Below are 20123 nucleotides of genomic sequence, written 5' to 3'. Positions count from 1 at the left end.
ATGCCTCTTATATTTTAGAAATCTCTATGAGGTCACACTTCAGCCTCCTGAACTTATGGGAAAATAGTCCCAACCAACCCAGCCTCCCTTCTAATTCAAGCAATTAGAAAATCCCAGTAAAATTCTTCTAAATCTTTTCTCTATCTTTTTTTAATGACATCCCTTCTATAGCATGGTGACCACACTTCACACAATAGTTCAAGTGCAGTCTCACCAATAATCTCAACAGTCATTATGTGTCCCATCTCCTGGACTCAATGCCCTGCCCAGTGCAATAAAAGCTAGCCAAATGCTTTAACTACCACCTTGTCTAACTGTATCTGTACTCCCAGGTCTCTTGCTTTATAAGACTCTTTTTGATAACACACTTTACTGTCCATTATGCCACCAATTTTGGTGTCATTGTTAAATTTAGCAACCATGATAATGATATTCTCATTCAAATGAATAGAAGACTCAAGCTCTCCACACTCAGCAGCATCATTTACACCTTATCACAGCTTAATCATATATTATCACAATGTTGTGACCAGACTATTCCAGGTGTGGTCCCACCAATGATTTGTACAATTGTAGCTTGTACACTCTTGTATTCAGCACCCTGACTGTCATGCACCTTCTTCATTGCCCAGTCTGTCTTTGTTGCCAGTTTCAGTTTCAAGGAATTGTGTAACTGTGCTCTGTGTACCTGTGTACTGTGTACCTGTACCCTTAGGTCACTCTGTCCTACAACATTTCCCAGGGCCCTGACACTCACCATGCAAGTCCTGTCCTGGTTTACCTCCCCAAAATGTATTAGTTTGCACTTGTCTGAATTAAATTCCACCCGCTGTTCCCGTGCTCGCTTCCCCACTACACCACAAAGTCAGTGTCACCTGTGAATCTACATTATCTTCCACCTTATTCATATAAATGACAAACAATAGCGGGCCCGGCACACACATCACTGGTCACAGGCCTCTGTCCTCTAATCCGAAACAGTTCACCTTCCACTATTTCTTCAGCAGTTTAAACGGGTCACGACCGCACAAGTGAGTGGAGATCGGCCAGTGAGAACAGCGGGAAGAGTTTAAAAGGAAGACAGATTTACAAAGCGGGAGTCAGAGGAGTGGGCGACAGAGTGGAGGGAGGCAGAGTAGGTTTTGGCTTAACGGAGCTTCGGCAATAAAGGGTTGAGGCCAGGAGGTTATCTGTTTAAAATAAAGACAGAGAGTATGGTGTGAGGCCAGTTTTCTGTGCTCGGTGTCAGATGTGGGAGGTCCTGGAGACTCCCAGCCTCTTGGATGACCACATCTGCACAAGGTGTGTTGAGCTGCAGCTCCTTAGGGAAACTAACTTCCAGTTAGGGAACAGGAGATGCAGCTTGATGACTGTGGTCTGACCAGGAAGAGTGAGGAGGTGATAGAGAGGAGCAATAGGCAGGTGGTCACCACAGGACCACAGGAGACAGAGAAGTGGGTAACAGTCAGGATAGGGAAGGGCAAGAAGCAGGTACTAGAGAGTACCCCAATGGCTGTCCCCCTTAACAATAAGTATTCCTGCTTGAGTACGGCTTGGGGGGGGGGAGGGGAACGGCCTACCTGGGGGAAACAACAGTGGCCATGCCTCTGGCACAGAGTCCGGCCCTGTGGCTCAGAAGGGTAGGGAAAGGAAGAGGATGGCAGCAGTGATAGGAGACTCTATAGTTAGGGGGTCAGACAGGTGATTCTGTGGACGCAGGAAAGAAACACAGATGGTAGTTTGCCTCCCAGGTGCCAGGGTCCGGGATGTTTCTGATCGCATCCACAATATCTTGAAGTGGGAAGGAGACAGCCAGAGGTCGTGGTACATATTGGTACCAACGACATAGGTAGGAAAAGGGAGGAGGTTCTGAAAAAAGACAAAAGGGAGTTAGGAAGGAAGTTGAGAAGCAGGACCACAAAGGTAGTAATCTTGGGATTACTGCCTGTGCCAGTGACAGTGAGTATAAGGATAGAATGAGGTGGAGGATAAATGTGTGGCTGAGAGATTGGAGCAGGGGGCAGGGATTCAGATTTCTGGATCTCTGGGACCTCTTCTGGGGCAAAAAGGACAGGTTGCACTTGAATCTGAGGGGGACCAGTATCCTGGCAGGGAGGCTTGCTAAGGCTATTGGGGAAAATGTAAATCAGAAATGCTGGAGGGTGGGAACCGAGCTGACAGAGGAAAGGGAGGTTGGCTCACAAATAGAGAAAGCTTGGAGACAGTGCAAAAGGGAGGATAGGCAGGTGATAGGGAAGGGACGCGCTCAGTCCGATGGTTTGAGATTGTCTATTTTAATGCGAGGAGTATCGTGAATAAAGCAGATGAGCTTAGAGCATGGATCAGCACTTGGAGCTATGATGTTGTGGCCATTACAGACTTGGATGGTGTAGGGGCAGGAATGGCTACCTCAAGTGCCAGGCTTTAGATGTTTCAGAAAGGGTAGGGAGGGAGGCAAAGAGGTGGGGGTGTGGAAATGTAGATCAGAGATAGTGTCACGGAATGGGAAAGGAGGAAGTCATGGAGGAATTGTCTACGGAGTCTCTGTGGGTGGAAGTTAAGAATAGGAAGGGGTCAATAGCTCTACTGGGTGTTTTTTATAGACCACCCAATAGTAACAGGGACATCAAGGAGCAGATAGAGAGATAGATTCTGAAAAGGAGTAATAATTTGTGGTGGGAGATTTTAATTTCCCAAATATTGATTGTCATCTTGCTGGAGTGAGGGGTTTAGATGGGATGGAGTTTGTTAGGTGTGTTCAGGAATGTTTCTTGACACAATATGTAGATAAGCCTACAAGAGGAGAGGCTGTACTTGATCTGGAGTTGGGAAATGAACCTGGTCAGGTGTCAGGTCTCTCAGTGGGAGAACATTTTGGAGATAGTGATCACAATTCTATCTCCTTTACCATAGCATTGGAGAGGGATAGAAATAGACAAGTTTGGGAAATGTTTAATTGGAGTAAGGGGAACTATGAGGCTATCAGGCAGGAACTTGGAAGCACAAATTGGAAACAAATGTTTTCAGGGAAATGTACTGAAGAAATGTGGCAAATGTTCAGGGGATATTTGCATGGGGTTCTGAGTAGGTACGTTCCAATGAGACATGGAAAGGATGGTAGGGTACAAGATCCATGGTGCACAAAGGCTGCTGTAAATCTAATCAAGAAAAAATGAAGAGCTTACGAAACATTCAAAAAAACTAGGTAACGATATGAATCTATAATGTTATACGGCTTAAGGCTAGCAGGAAGGTGCTTACAAATGAAATTAGGAGAGCCAGAAGGGGCCATGAGAAGGCCTTGGCGGACAGGATTAAGGAAAACCCCAAGGCATTCTACAAGTATGTAAAGAGCAAGAGGATAAGATGTGAGAGAATAGGCCCAATCAAGTGTGACAGTGTAACTGGAGGAGATAGTAGAGGTACTTAATGAGAACTTTGCTTCAGTATTCACTACGGAAAAGGATCTTGGTAATTGTAGGGATGACAGCAGCAGACTGAAAAGCTTGAGAATGTAGATATTAAGAAAGAGGATGCTGGAGCTTTTGGAAAGCATCAAGTTGGATACGTCACATGGACTGGACAGGATGTACCCCAGGCTACTGTGGGAAGTGAGGTAGGAGATTGCTGAGACCCTGGCAATAATCTTTGTATCATCAAAGGGGACGGGAGAGGTTCTGGAGGGTTGGAAGGTTGCTGATGTTGTTCCTTTATTTAAGAAAGGAAGTAGGGATAGCCCAGGAAATTATAGACCAGTGAGTCTTACTTCAGTGGTTGGTAAGTTGACGGAGAAGATCCTGAGAGGCATAATATGATTAGGAATAGTCAGCATGGCTTTGTCAAAGGCAGGTCGTGCCATGCAAGCCTGATTGAATTTTTTGAGGATGTGACTAAACACATTGAAGAAGGTAGAGCCGTAGATGTAGTGTATATAGATTTTAGCAAGACATTTGGTAAGGTACCCCATGCAAGGCTTATTGAGATTAAAGTAAGGAGGCATGGGATCCAAGGGGACATTGCTTTGTGTATCCAGAACTGGCTTGCCCACAGAAGGCAAAGAGTGGTTGTTTTTGGGTCATATTCTGCATGGAGGCCGGTGACCAGTGGTGTGCCTCAGGGATCTATTCGTTGTGATTTTTATAAATGACCTGGATGAGGAAGTGGAGGGATGGGTTAGTAAATTTGCTGATGACACAAAGGTGTTGTGGATAGTGTGGAGGGCTGTCAGAGGTTACAGCAGGACATTGATAGGATGCAAAACTGGGCTGAGAAGTGGCAGATGGCGTTCAACCCAGATAAGTGTGAGGTGGTTCACTTTGATGGAAAAATATGATGGAAGAATGTAGTATTAATGGTAAGACTCTTGGCAGTGTGGAGGATCAGAGGGATCTTGGGGTCCGAGCCTACAGGACACTCAAAGCTGCTACGCAGGTTGACTCTAGTTAAGAAGGCAGATGGTGCATTGGCCTTCATCAATTGTGGGATTGAGTTTAAGAGCAGAGAGGTAATGCTGCAGCTTTTTGGACCCTGGCAGACCCTACTTGGAGTACTGTGTCTCACTTTGGGAAGGACATGGAAACCATAGAAACAGTGCAGAGGAGATTTATAAGGATGTTGCCTGGATTGGGGAGCTTGCTTTATGAGAATAGGTTGAGTGAACTTGGTCTTTTGTCCTTGGAGCGACGGAGGATGAGAGGTGACTTGATAGAGGTGTACAGGATAATGAGAGCCATTGATCCTGTGGATAGTCAGAGGCTTTTCCCCAGAGCTGAAATTGCTAGTACGAGAGGATATAGTTTTAAGGTGCTTTGGAATAGGTACAGAGGAGACGTCAGGAGTAAGTTTTTATGCAGAAAGTGGTGAGTAAGTGGAATGGGTTGCCGGCGGCAGTGGTAGAGGCAGATACAATAGGGTCCTTTAAAAGACTTTTGGATGGCTACATGCAGCTTAGAAAAATAGAGGGCTATGGGTAAAGCCTAGGTAATTCTAAGGTAGGGACATGTTTGGCACAGCTTTGTGGGCCAAAGGGCCTGTATTATGCTGTAGGTTTTCTATGTTTCCACTACCGCCCTCTGACAGTTGACACCAAACTAATTGCTTAGCTCACACTGGATCTCATTTGCTCGAATCTTCCAGACCAGTCTACCATATGGACCTTGTCAAAGGCCTTGCTGAAGTTCACGTAGACAATGTCCACTGCCTTGTCCTTATCAATTCTCTTGGTCACCTCTTAGAATATTCAATTAGTTCTGTGAGACACAACTTCACACACACAAAACTACGTTAACTATCCCCAGTTCTTGCCTTTCCCAATGCAGGTTGATCCTGTCTCTCAGAATCCCACCCCACCCAGTATCTTATCCACCTTTGATGTTGTTTTTCAGCCTGTAGCTCCCCAACTTGTTCTTACAGATATTGTTGTATTTCTGACATGATAGGCATCAATTATGTCTGATACTCAAGACAATATCAATGCTCAAAGTAAATAGCATACTCCAATTATATTAGATAAATAACAATAACAATAGCACGGTAGCTATTCGATAGCTGGTAGAATATGCTCATCTGGGAGTGGAAAACACTAGGGTTAATGTTGTCAAGAAATCACTTGGCATACTTGGCTATAAAAGTTGTCAGGTCATGTTGCAGCTGTATAAAACGTTGTTTCGTCTACACTTGGAATACTGTGTGCTGAGGGAACTTGCAAAGTTTTTGAGAAGGTTCACAAGACCGTGGGCTGGATTGGAAAGTGTGAGCTATTATTAAGGTTGGACAAACATCAACAGAGTGCTGCAGGGCCGGCAGCAATTTGATAGATCTGTGCTACATTAGGATAGGGATTTTTTGAGTAGATACTCCAAACATAGGGTTTGATCACAGCGGTTGTAATTTCACAAAGCAGTCAGTGAATAAAGTATGATGGGTTTTGGATTACAGCAAAGTACATTTGGAAGTAGAAAAGTATATGGAGAGACAGGCAGGATTGGCAAAAGATTCCAGGGAGCTGACCATAAAAGGGAGAAAGAAGGTGTGGGTGAGATTAATTTGAAGGCTAAATCAGAGGAATGAAGAAATGCTGTACAGCTGCAAGCAGTTTCTGAAACAAGGAACTTGAAGAATCAAGAACAAAGTGAGTTTAAACCTGATGAAACTGGAACCGACAAATTATGTTCAGGAGAGATGGGTGAGCAAGGACTGCAGAGTTTTAGCTCAAGCTCACAGAACATGAAGGTGCAGAGCCTGAAAGGCTGCCTTATAGAAGAATTAAACCAATAACCCTGAATGAATCTAAACCCTGTTCCCTGCATATTGACCACATCTTTCTCTCATATTCATATACCTTTATCTAAGAGTGCTCATAACATTTCCATGCCATCTTCCTCAATATTACCTTGGCAAGGTATTCCAGGCTCCTACCACTCTCTCTGAAAACAAAACTTGCCTTTCCTCGGAACTTTCCCCTTTTCACTATAATTATATGCCCCCTAGTATAATACATTTCAATTCTGGAAAAAAATACTGGCTGTCTACTCTATCATGCATAATTTTATAAACCTCCATCAGCTCTTCTCTCAACTACTGCTGCTCTAAAGAAAACAATCCAAGCTTGTCCAATTTCTTCACACAGTACATCCTCAAAACCTGGCAGCATCCTGGTAAACGCACACAAAATGCTGGAGAAACTCAGCAGGTCAGGCAACATCTATGGAAAGGAATAAACAGCCGACATTTCAGACTGAGACCCTCCATCAGGACCGGAAAGAGGAATGAAGCCAGAAGTTGGGAGGAGGGGGGAGTACAAGTAGAAGGTGATAGGTGAAGCCAGGTGAGTGGAGAGAGGGGGATGAAGTAGGAAGCTGCAAGGTGATAGGTGGAAAAGGCTGGAGAAGGAGGAATCTGATAGGAAAGGAAGATGGGAGAAAGGGAAGGAGGAGGGGCACCAGAGGGAGATGGTTAGCAAAGGGGGAGAGGTAAAGATGTGTCTGGTAGTACAGCCCTGTTGAAAATGGTGATATTTGAACAGAGAAGGCAAACAACATATGTAACTGATCTTGATAAATTTGATGAGCCTAGAGGCAACAAATAAAATAGACAATAGACAATAGGTGCAGAAGTAGACCATTCGGCCCCTCGAGTCTGCACCGCCATTCTGAGATCATGGCTGATCATTCACTATCAATACCCAGTCCCAGACTCTTTGTAAAATGGGTCAAAAACAGGGGACACTGATTCAAGGTAGAAGGTTGAAAGAGGACAGACGAATGGTAGGCACCTTAAAATTTCTGTTTGTAGAGCCATAAATTCTCATCATATTCAAGAAAGAAAGCATGCAAACATTTAGTGATCCTTGTTTTTGGTAGTAATGTACACTCAGTGGCCCCTTTAGCAGGTATTCGTGGACAGCTCCACTTCACTTTGTTTATCTATGTGTAGATTTAATTCTTTCCGAAGTTACTGTGTGTCGTGTGTACTACTGTGCTTTACACCCTGGCCTGGGGAATGTTGTCTTGCTTGACGGTATGTACTGTAGTTAAATGATCTGAAGTGTGATTTAAGTGACTTTGACCATGGAATGATTGTTGGCATTAGACAGGGTGGCTTGAATATCTGCGAAAAAGCTGTTCTCCTGGGACTTCCACACACAACAGTCTCTAGAGTTTACAGAGAAAAACAAAAAACATTCGGTGAGTGGCAGTTCTGTGGGTGAAAATGCCTTGTTAATGAGAGAGGTCAGAGGTCAGAGGTTCAAGCTGACAGGAAGGTGACAATAACTCAAATAGCCAACAGTGGTGTGAAGAAGAGCTTCTCTGAATGCAGAACACGTTGAACCTTGAATTGGATGGGCAGAAAACCACAAACATACATTCATAGCCAATTTAATAGGTACAAGAAGTATCTAATGAAGTGGCCACTGAGTGTATATATAACTTGGATGAAAATGCAGTGGTCTTTATTAGATTGCAGATGACACAAAACTGAATGGAGTTGTAAATAGTAAAGCTTGATGAAGTTGGGCTGACCAGTGCCAGGCAGAAATTAATCCAGACAAGCGTGAGGTAATATACATTGCATATCAGATTCTATTGGAATGTATAATGGCAGGGACTTTAGGTGCTCAAACACACAGAGAGATGCACATATATATCTCCATTGTGATGGGATAATAAAGATGGCATTTGGTTCGCTTGCTTTTTCAGGCTGTTTTGTATAGCGTGCATGCAGCAGGTGTACAAAATGCTATTTCGAAAACATTGCATTTGGAGAATTGTCTATCGTTCAGGTTGCCTACACCACAGTAAAGATCTGGTAGCAATAGAGAGAGGACAGTAGAAATGTTGCCTGCAATGGAGGGATGTAGCATAATGAAAACAACAACACACACAAAATGCTGGTGGAACACAGCAGGCCAGGCAGCATCTATAGGGAGAAGCACTGTCGACATTTTGGGCTGAGACCCTTCATCAGGACTAATGAAATAATGAAAGCATAATGAAAGACTAAATCTGGAATATAAGATATTGAGGAACATTATTGAGGTCTATAAAACACTGAGGGGCAGGGACTGAATAAACAGTCAGAGTCCTTTTCCCAAATAGGAGAGACTAGAGGATGCAGGATTGCAGTGAATGAAGAAATTCTGAGGGGAGTAGATATTTCCACACAATGGGTAGTGAATATTTGAGGCAAGCTGCTGGAGCAGGTGTTGGAGTGTTTGAAGGCAGTTGGATAGGTACTTGAATAGGAAAGAAGAGGGATCTGAGCCTAACGCCAGTGATATTAAATCTGATTCTGATCATGGAGACAAAAGGCATAGACAAGATTCACTTAAAGGGGCCCAGCCGTATGATTCTATTTAACCTATGAGAGAAAATAACCTGCATGTGCCTTCTGAGGAATTGTGATCTGCAGGCTAAAAAACCAAATGTTGGAAAATAGGGTTACCTTCTTTTCAGCAGGCATGATGACGCTAAGGTGAGCTTGCAATAAGATACAAGAAATTGTGTAGATTCTGGAAATCTTGATCAACACACACAATATACTGGAGGAACTTAGCAACATGTTAGAGGAACTCAGCAGCATCTACGGAAGGAAATGAACAGGCAGTGCTTTGGTCCGAAACCCTTCATTTGGATTGTTTAAGGCTTCTTTCTTTCTTATTGCACAGGTAGGAATGTGGAATGACAGCACAGCGATATGTTCCAGGATGTGGGAAGTCAGGGTCTCGGATGACTACATCTGTGAGTAGTACAGCTCTTTGCAGACCACATTCGGGAACTGGAGCTGAAGCTGGGTGCTGAGGGGTAGATAGAGCAGGGTTACAGAAAGCTAGTCTCACCTAAGATGCAGGAGACAGGTAGCTAGTGACTAAGAAGAGAGAAAGGCAGTCTATTATAGAATACACCTGAGGCTGCTCCACTCAATAAAGTATACCACTTTGGATATCATTGGGGGGAGGGAACAACCAGGTCTCTGGCACTGAGTCTGGCCCTGTGGCTCTGAATGGAGAAAAGCAGAGTGGTAGTGATAGTGGATTCATTGGATAGGAGACTCTGCTGAAGAGAGCAAGACTCCTGCTTCATATGTTACCTCCCAGGTACAAGGGTCAGAGACGTCTCAGATCAAATCCACAGCATTCTTAAGGGAGAGTTTGAGCAGCCAGGAGTTGTGGTACACATTGGTACCAACAATATAGCTAGCAAAATCAATGAGACCCTGGAGAGGGAACATACAGAGTTAAGTAGGAACCTAAAGAGAGGGGCCTCAAGGGTAGGAATCACTGGATTGTAGCCTGTGCCACATGCCTGTGAGAGAAGAATGGGTCAACGTATAGCAGACAAATGTGTGACTGAAGAGTTGGTACATGGGGGTAGGGTGTCAAATTTATAGATCATTGGGATTTCTTTTCGCGAAGGTATGACCTGTACAAAAAGAACAGGTTGCATCTGAACTCAAAAGGGGCCAAGCTGATTGTGAGCAGGTTTGCTGGAGATGTCGGGGAGAGGTTAGGTGAGGTTGGCAGGGGCATGGGAACTGGACTGTTGAGGCACTCAATCCAACAGTTGGTCTAAAAGTAATGTACAGACTGTGAGGAAGGGTAAAGCATAAAGACAGTCAGTTGGACACGTGAGGAGGAGCTTGTGAGGAGTATTACGAACAAGGGCGATGAAGCATGGATCTTAATTAAAATAAAATACAGTTCATCAAAACATGATTTTGCATTACAGAGATGGCTGTTGCAAGGACATGTTTGGCTTCTCAATCTTGCAGGGTATAGATGTTTCAAAAAGGACAAGGAGGAATTTAAAATAATGTCACTGCTAATTGGAGATGCTATCCCAGCTGTAGGATCGTCTACCAAGTTGGTGTGGGTGGAAGTCAGAAACAGAAAGGGGGCCATCACCCTTTTGGGAGTATTCTACAGGACATCAATGGACACAGAGGAGCTGATCAGTAAAAAGATTTAGAAAAAGTGCAAAAATAACATGATTGGTACCTGCAAAGGGTGTATTTTTGGCAGATTTTCTAAACACGAAAAATTCCACAGATGCTGATAATCGAGAGTAACACAAGCAAAACGCTGGAGGAACTCAGCAGGTCAGGCAGCATCTATGGAAATTAAGAAACAGTTGGCGTTTCGGGCCATCCTTCTCCAGGACTAGAAAGGAAGGGGGAAGAAGCCAGAATAAAAAGCCGTTGAGTGGGGGGAGGAGGATAGCTAGAAGGTGATAGGTGAAGCCAGGTGGGAGGGGAAGGTAAAAGGCTGTAGAGGTGAGAATCTGATAGGAGAGGACAGTGGACCATAGGAGAAAGGAAATAAGGGGACCCGGTGGAGGTGATAAGCAGGTGAGAAGCGGCAAGAGGCCAGATCGGTGAATAGAAGAAGAGGGGACGGGGGACGGGGGGGGGATTTTTTTTACCAGAAGGAGAAATCAAAATTCAAGCCATTAGGTTGAAGGCTACCCAGATGGAATATAAGGTGTTGCTCCTCTATCCTGAGGGTGACCTCATCATGACATAACAGGAGGCCGTGGACCGACACGTTGGAATGGAAATGGGAATCAGAATTAAAATGTTTGGCCACTGGGAAGTTCCACTTTTGGCAGATGGAGCGGATACGCTCGACGAAGCGGTCCCCCCATTTTCAATTTATACTGGGTCTCACCAGTGTAGAGGAGGCCACATCAGGAGCACTGGACACAATAGACAACCCTAGCAAATTCGTAGGTAAAATGCCGCCTCACCTGTAAGGACTGTTTGGAGCCCTGCTTGGAGGTGAATGGGCAGGTGTAGTACTTTGGCCACTTGAAGGGTTAAGTGTTAGGAGAGAGATTCGTGGGGAGAGTTGAGTAGACAAGGGAATCATGGAAGGAATGATTCCTGCAGAAAGTGGAGAGAGGGAGAGAGTTAAAGATGCGTTTGTTGGTAGAATCCCTTCAGAGATGGCAGAAGATGCACAGAATTATATGCCGAATGTGGAGGCTCATGGGGCGATGGGTAAGGACAGGAGGAATCCTATCACTGTTAAGGTGGCAGGAAGATATGAGCGCAGATGTTCGGGAAATGGAGGAGGTGCAGGTGAGGGCAACATTGATGGTGGAGAAAGGGAAAACTCGTTCTTTGGATTTTTATAAATAATGAATGAGGAAGTGGAGGAGTTATTTAGTAAGTTTGCAAAAGGCACAAAGGTTGGTGGTGTTGTGGATAGTGTAGAAGGTTGTTGTAGAGTACAATGGGACAGATGCAGAGCTGAGCTGAATGGTGGCAGATGGAGTTCAGTCCTGAGAAGCATGAAAAGATACACCTTGGAAGACTGAACTTGAAGGCAGAAGACAAGGTCAATGGCAGGATTCTTAGAAGTGAGGAACAGAGCAGTCTTGAGGTCCATGTCAAAAGATCCGTCAAAACTACTGCACAAGTTGACAGAGCGATTAAAGCATATGGTGTGTTGGCCTTCATTAATGAGAGACTGAGTTGAAGAGCTGAGGTAGTGTTGCAACTCCAGAAAACCCTAGTTAGACCACACTTGGAGTTTTGTTGTCATTTCTATTTCTAGACACCTCATTATAGCAAGGATGTGGAAGCTGCTGAGTGTGCAGAGGAAATCTACCCGGATGATGCCTGGATTAGAGAACGTGTCCATTAGGAAAAGCTGAATGAGCTAAGATTTTTTCTTTTGGAGCAACAAAGGATGAGAGGCAACTTGATAGAGGTGTATAAGATTATGAGAGACATAGATAGAATGGACAACTCACACCTTTTTCCCAGGGCAGCTGTGGCCAATGCCACGAGTGGAAAAGGTTTAGGGAGATGTTAGAAATGATGGCTCTGGAATGCACTCCCAGGGCTGGTAGTGGAAGCTGATTCAATAGGGACATTTATCTGATTCCTAGATATGTAAAATGAAAAAATTGAAGGGCTTTGATTATGTGGGAGGGAAGGGTTAGACTGATTGTGGAATAGGTTCATAAAGGTTAAAACAACATCAGGCCAAAGGGCCCCAGTGTACCTTACAGTTTTATGTTCTATGGGTTGAGGAGTGGATGGAGAAATAACTTTAGCTACCATCTGTTTAGATGAGGAAACACCCCCCCACCCCCGCTGCAGATAACATAATTGAAAGGAAGCCCTTGTTTGTAAGAGTAAAGATAAGCTAATAAAGGGTTGCGATGGTATGGGACTGTTATTGGATATTTCTTCTGAGCCTGCATGTACGTTATTAACTTGAACAATGATAGAGAGGTTCTGACGAATGCCCCACCCAGGAAATTATTGGAAATCCTTCCTGAAATAGCTTTAAAGGAATGATATTGTCCTTTTTTCTTCAGAGTTCAGCAGTCTATTGCATCATTTTCACACCATAAATTTTGATGCCAAGAGACGGTGAACCATGGTAAATAGCCATAAATAATACAACATATGACTTTAACTCAGAATACTTCAGCCCTGTGGCAGGAAAGCCTGACTTTGAACACTCAAAGTGGATTCATGCTGTGATAGTCACCCAGCACAAAAACACCATGTTCAGCTAATGTTGTGTTGTTCCCCATTGACACTAATTCTATTTTCACACACCAGGGACGTTTCCTTCAATGTTTTGCTTGCTGAAGTGCCTGTCTAAATGAATTATACAATTTAGTTTCCGATTTCACCCCCTCCTTTGTCAGCGTGATTTAGGCTCATGCACACAATTTTTCAGTCAAAACAGACTATGTTGGGAATAGATTTTGGAGGCAGAAAATAACACAGCTAATTTGTTACATAAAGCTGATGTGAGTCTATCTCTATTTCTTATTAATGACAAATTAACCATCTGAATTGTATAATACAATACTGTCCAGCAATAAACATTCTTGTGCTGATATACAAAACTATAACACCAGTGAACTTCAATATAGCATTGCAAACAGCCTGAGTTTATTTTCCTATTGACTCAGATGTAGATGTAGCAGCTTGGAATTGAGTACCTTGCCCATTGTAACTGCACTCTGAACTCGTGCAGCCACTGCATCCACTCTCGCACTCATTCGCAGGAAGTTGATGGACTGATTCTTTTGTCGGATTGCATTTTCTGCATGTATTCTTGCTACTTCTGTATTACCTTTTTGAATTGCCTGTAAATGTAATAAAGTAGACATTTGAAAACTGAAAATTAAGCTTCGAGTCCAGAATTAGCAAGGGCTAATACAATTATTATTATTACGTAACATTGTATCTAAGACTTTCCTTTCAATACCCATGAATTGGTTTTGTTTTTATTGCAGTGCATTTGCAAACCTCTGTCAAGGGGGAAAAAAATCATGCACAATACAAACCAATGACTTTCAAAAACAATAATATCAGTTTATGTTACAGAAAGCATGTGTACATTGCTTAATTCTGGTCCACAAAAGCCAACATTTCACACATCAACTTTCCCATAACACTTGCTGGTTTGACTATTTATCTTCGATGATAAATACACCACAATTTGTACACAAATTCTATTTTGCATTGATTCAGCAATTGCAGCTGTACAACATATCTAAAATAATGCACAATATAAATTACCTCAAAAATATACTGGTATATGATTCTAAAGAGAAGAGGGTCCACTGATCCTTCACAGCAAAAAATTGTCCTGTTAGAAACTCCAGTAAATAATATTGTAATGTTATTTTTCCAATTTGACATTATAGATTATCCTATAAGAATTAGTTAACTTCAAAGAAATCTGAAAGCCAAATTCTTGTAATAAAAATGAAGTAATGCAAATGAAGTCGTGAAGAAGGGTCTTGGCCTGAAACATTAACAGCTTAATCTTTTCCATAGATGCTGTCTGACATGCTGAGTTCCTCCAGCATTTTGTGTGTGTCACTGAGGATATGCAAAGTTTACCTCAAACATTTCAGCAGGAAGCCTTTGCACCCTTTAAGACTGTCTATTTCACCTATTAAAATCCTGCTAATTATCTTTCATACTAAGAATTTTCAAAGTTTGGAGTAGGTAGACAATTTCACACATAAACCCCTGAATTTACCCAGAGGGATTAACAAAGCATTTATTTATTTTATTTTAGAATAAACTGCTGATTTGTAAGTTTGACTTGCAGCTTTCATTTAAATAGCATATTTAATGTAAAAATCCATCATGCTGAAACATGTATTTTCCTTTCCTGTTGCTCGGCCATTGACAACAGATTAATAGAAATACGTTAATGCAGAAGGTCATAAATCTGAGGGCTATAAACTGGTTATTGGGGAAGTCAGAGGTTGGGACTGACAGACTCCTGAATACAATAAATGCTGATTAATTGGGACACATCAGAACCAGTACACTTTGGCCCAATTAAGTTGCTATCCCAATTAGCCGAAGTTTCATGCAAATAGTTAAAAAGGTATTGAGACAAACTATCTGAGTAACAAATTATGTATTGAAATGAAATACAGAACATCAGTACTATAAAACTTTATAGGTTCTTCATTTTCATTGTAACATTCAATCAAGATTGTAGATACCTTCAAATTGTTGAAACAGTAACATAGTTTCATTTTCACTCACCACCATGTCTGGCAGCTCCAAGCCTGAATGCTTGAAACCACAGTGAACAAACAACAGCTCTGAATTGTCCTGCTGTTTATTTTTTGCCAGCTATCAGTGACAACAATCATTGCCTTCTGAGCAGAAACACACGCAACAGACACACTTTAAAACAGTTTCTCTAAGTACAGCGTAGTGTCTAATGGCCACACAAGTGCACACAACTGATGCTAGTCAGAAACTGTTTGACAACATTCATTGTCTACACTGGTTACTGACTTGCAGAATGCAACTTCTGACAGAATGCAACGCTGTGGATATGTTAATAATCAGCACTTCACTGATTTCTTTACTGTCAATTGAATTGCCTTTGAACTCAAGTCCCAAAACAATCTATGTACATTAAACATATGATATCTAGTAACATAGCCTGCTTGGGAGATAGCTTCTCTTTTCAGAACTGGATATTAACTCTCTCATACTCAGAGTGTGTGATTTAAACATTTGCTAAATGATCTGAACTGTGGATTAGAACAGTGGTGTAAAACAACATAGTGCTGATTGTAAAACATATCAAAATGAGTTAATGCTGCATCATCTTTGTTATCTTTGAAACTGATTTTGTTTATATTGATAAATATTGAATAACTGGTTATCTGAACTGTAAGCGAATTTACATAGCTCGTCCCCAAGAATAGTTTGGGATTAAATTGTATTCTTCAATAGTGTCAGACATAAGTGATGTACCTATTTATCCTGACCATTTAAACTAACTAAATTATACTAAATAAAAGCAACATTTTTCTTTTAACAGCAGTTAGAACACTTCACAATCCAATTCAATCTTACTTTCTATCAGTAAACAGACACATGTACAACAGATAACCGACGCAGAGGTTCACACTCAATGGTGGCTTCTGGATTTATCATAAAGATGACAATTTAGTAACCAAGACAAAAACACTCCTTTTGAACTTCTTGCTATTCTCTAATAATAATCCTGTTGCTGCTATTGACTGATATTCAACCAATCAACTGGTTCAGATACTTAGACCATTACAAATATTTTCCCTGGAAAAACATCTATTAGGAAATTAGTAAAATCATTCCAAAACACTCAACAGAATTTTGTAGTTTCTGCACATGATTCAAAAGGTCCCAATAGACAGATTCTGAAAACTGCGAGTTATGAGTTTGATACTTTAAACAACTACCTGATAATGTTGAGTAATCAAGGATGGAGCCGATCTGATGAAATCTGTTAAATGCTCATGCACAAATTTGGACAAAACAACTAGCAGGTGACAGGTAAATAGAACAAAGTACATCTGTGGCAATGAGAATGGTGCTCAGGAAACAGGATGATGAAACGTACATTGCATGAATTTTACGACCAGACAGCTAATTAATTACCTTTTTGATTTTGGCTTTTTCTGCTTTTTCTTCTTTATCACACTTTTTGGCATTTCTGGAAAGTTCCTTTGCAGCAAACTTAAGATTAAACAAGTTTTCTGAAGAAACGTTAAGGATATAATGTCCAAAATAACTCCCACTAATCAGAAAAGACAAGTAGTAATGTTTAAACACTCCTTACTGCTGCAATGCCACGTAAGAAGTTCTAGGATAAAAGCAATACTGTAAATCATTTTAGAACAAAATAGTTCAATGTGTTTGAAACAAAACATAAATTCAACCACATTAAACAGCTTTAACTGTTAATTAGATACTGACACTAGAGGCATTAAAGCTCTTTAAACTCAAAGACAATAATTAGCTGAGCTGGTTGTCATGATAAATAATTGTAACTACGGCTTTCATTGTTTAGATAAACAGTAAATTACAATACTCCAGATCACACCAGACTATGTATGATGAGTCTACGATGATTGACCTGAAGGTTAGCAGAGTCAATAACATAAGGAAAAGTGAGGTTCTTCAATCATGTTAAAATAATACAAAGACAAGAATACCTGCAGATACTAGAAATCCAAAGCAACACACACAGAATGCTGGAACTCAGCAGATTAGGCAGCATCTATGGAAAAGAGTAAACAGTTGATGTTTCAGGCCAAGACCCTTCATCAGGACTGGGAAAAAAAGGTGAGAAGTTAGAGCAAGAAGGTGGAGGGGAGGAGGAAGTACAAGGTGGTAGGTGATAGGTGAGACCGGGAGAGAGGGAAGGGTGAAGTAAAGAGCTGGGAAGCAGATAGGTGAAAAAGATAGGTGGAGAAGGGGGAACTTGATAAAAGGTAGAAGGCCATGGAAGAAAGGGGAAGAGGAAGAGCACCAGAGGGAGATGATGGGCAGGTAAAGACAGGAGGTGAAAGAGAGAAACGGGAATGCCTGGGCGGGGGGGGGTCAGCAATTACCAAAGTCTGAGAAATCAATGTTAATGCCATCATTGGAGGCTATCCAGATGGAATATAAGGTGTTGTTTCTCCATCCTGAGTGTGGCCTCATCACGACAGCAGAGGAGGTGATGGATAGACACGCCGGAATGGGAATGGAAAGTGGAATTGAAGTGGGTGGTCACTAGGAGACTCTGCTTTCTCTGGTGAATGGAGCTTAGCTGCTCAGTGAAGCGATCTCTCAATCTACGTCGAGTCTCACAGATGTACAGGAGGCCACACCGGGAGCACCGAACACAGTATACGACCCCAACAGACTCACAGGTGAAGTGTCGCCTCATCTGGAAGGATTGTTTCAGTGAATTTGGTCCATTTCCAACACCTCCCTCCCCTTTCTCCACCTCTCTGTCTCTATCCCTGGAGGCAGTATATCTACTACTAGCTTTTACAAACCCACTGATTCTCACACCTAGAATTACCTCTTCCATCTTTCCTGTCATTTGGAGAAATGCCATCCCCTTCTGTCAGTTCCTTCGTCTTCACATCTGCTCTCAGGATGGGGCTTTTCATTCCAGAACTACTAAGTCGTACCTCTTCTTCAAAGAAAGGAGCTTCCTTCCTCCAACAATGATGCCTTCATCTGCATCTCTTCCATTTTGTGCACATCTGCCCTCGCCCTATCCTCCTACCACCTCACCAAGGTTCCTATCATCCTCACCTACCACCCCAGTAGCCTCTGTGTCCAGCACATAATTCTCCATAACCACATTTTTCCCTTTGCCCCCAACCCCACTTTTAGTAGGGATCTCATCCCTCCCCACTGTTCTCTCTCCTGGTACTTATTCTTGCAAGTGGAACAGGTGCTACACCTACCCAATACCTCCTCCCTCACTACCATTCAGGGCCCTAAACAGTCCTTCCAGGTGAGGTGACACTTGGGGTAATCTACTGTATCCAGAACTCCTGGTGTGGCCTCCTGTATATCGGTGAGACCTGACGTAGATTGGGAGACCGCTTCTCCGAGCACCTACACGCCATCCACCAGAAAGAGCAGGATCTCCCAGCGACCACCCATTCCTATTCCAAAATGTCAGTCCATGGCCTCCTCTACTGTCGCAATGAGACCACACACAGGTTGGAGAAACACCACCTTATATTCCAGCTGGGAGCCTCCAACCTGATGGCATGAACATTGATTTCTCAAACTTCTGATAATTAGCACACTGCACCCTTCCCCCTCACCATTCCCATTCCGGTATCTCATCTCATTTCCTTACCTGCATCAACTCCCCCTCTGGTGCTCTTCCTCCTCCCCTTTATTCCATGGCCTTCTACCTTCGTATATCAGGTTCCCCCTTCTCCAGCCTTTATCTTTTACACCTATCAGCTTCCCAGCTCTTTACTTCACCCCTCCCTCTCTCCCGATCTCACCTATCACCTACCACCTTGTACTTCCTCCTCCCACCCCCCCCCCCACCTTCCTGCTCTAATTTCTCACCTTTTTTTCCAGTCCTGAAGAAGGGTCTTGGCCTGAAATGTCAATTGTACTCTTTTCCATAGATGCTGCCTGCCCTGCTGAGTCCTGATTTAAATGCCGAGCCTAGTCAAGTTAATGATTGTTACTGGAGCGGACACAGATTATGGAAAAGAATTTCAAAGATCTGAAGAATTACACAGCACAGAAAATGGCCCCATAGCCCAGCATGTCTATGCTCACTTTCTCCACATCAGGTCTATAATTGTCAAGTTGTGTTTCAAGACTAGCGTTTAACTTTTTTTTCATAATTAAGAGCTGAGAAGCAACTTCTTTCAGCTGCCACACTTCTCCTGGAAAAATTACTCTTGCTTTATTCATGAATAGAACATTCCAAAAGGTTTAGCCCAGCAGCAATGAAGGAATGTCACTCTATTTCTAAGTCAGGGTAGTCTACATCAGAGAGGCGGCAGCTGTGTGGGGCATAAAAACTAAAATAATTTGTTCTTTAATAGTTATTTATGGGTACAGAAAACACTGAAAATGTGATTTGACTATTTTCAATTGATGGCTCTGTTGCTAAAATTGGCATAAAGGAATAAGGGTACTTGCTTGATTTAAACTACTGGCAATTCCTGTCAGCTATGGTAGCTTGCAGTCCAAAATCCCTGAAGCTCACGGTATACCAGCAACAACTGCTGCCTTATGAGATTTGGACTGCTTACCTGATATACCTTGATGCATTGGAGAATAATGTCAAATCCATAGCCAGGTTAGCATTTTACCTTGTTACCTCAATGGGTAGGCCACAGCATTTGCCTGCATGATACCAAACTCTCACACTACCATTCCAGGCTCTGAACAGCAACTGATTGCAGGAAGAAAAGATCAAAGGACCACCTTAGATCCTCCTTGAAAACCAGTATCAAACTCATTCATTAAAAGTGGAGATGGAGCATCCAACACAGTGCCCACCATGTCAAGCTCATCTGTGCACTGTGTGGGTTAGAAGTCAGTCACCTCAGAGTGAAAGCAGCCTCAATCCCGAGAGTCTGCTGTGAGTACCATGGTCCGACTATGCCCAACTTCCCAAAGCTAATATTCTATTATTTCTCTCAAAAAAAAACACATGAAACAAAGCTGCAAAAGACTGTAGCCCAGCTCAGAGTAGTACTCTGCCAAGGGACCAGTGATTGAAGTGTCTCCCATTTCCAGCAGGCTGTAGTAACATCCCCACCTCTCCCCCCCTCCTCCACCACTTGGACTAATCACACACACCCTCA

At 42.6% G+C, this 20123-nt stretch overlaps 1 protein-coding gene across 2 annotated transcripts in view; it reads right to left on the bottom strand.

Annotated features, from left to right (window-relative positions):
• chmp1b (charged multivesicular body protein 1B) overlaps window positions 1-20123 on the bottom strand; it is a 49943-nt gene that overhangs the window by 28173 nt on the left and 1647 nt on the right. The window contains exons 1-3 of one of the 2 annotated variants that reach the window (XM_059977487.1): window positions 16989-17068; window positions 16432-16570; window positions 13467-13613 (exon numbers count right to left, since the gene is read on the bottom strand). In XM_059977487.1, coding sequence (XP_059833470.1) covers window positions 13467-13613; window positions 16432-16570; window positions 16989-17053 — 351 coding nt within the window. In that variant the 5' untranslated portion in view covers window positions 17054-17068. Of the gene's footprint in view, window positions 1-13466; window positions 13614-16431; window positions 16571-16988; window positions 17069-20123 lie in introns of those variants that run through there. The other variant, XM_059977488.1, reaches the window with a different exon arrangement.

The sequence above is a fragment of the Hypanus sabinus genome, chromosome 8 (genome assembly GCF_030144855.1).
Source record: "Hypanus sabinus isolate sHypSab1 chromosome 8, sHypSab1.hap1, whole genome shotgun sequence".
Taxonomy (NCBI): Eukaryota; Metazoa; Chordata; class Chondrichthyes; order Myliobatiformes; family Dasyatidae; genus Hypanus; species Hypanus sabinus.
The sequence above is the reverse complement of the archived record's forward strand: the minus strand, read 5'-3'. Positions and strand labels throughout refer to the sequence as shown.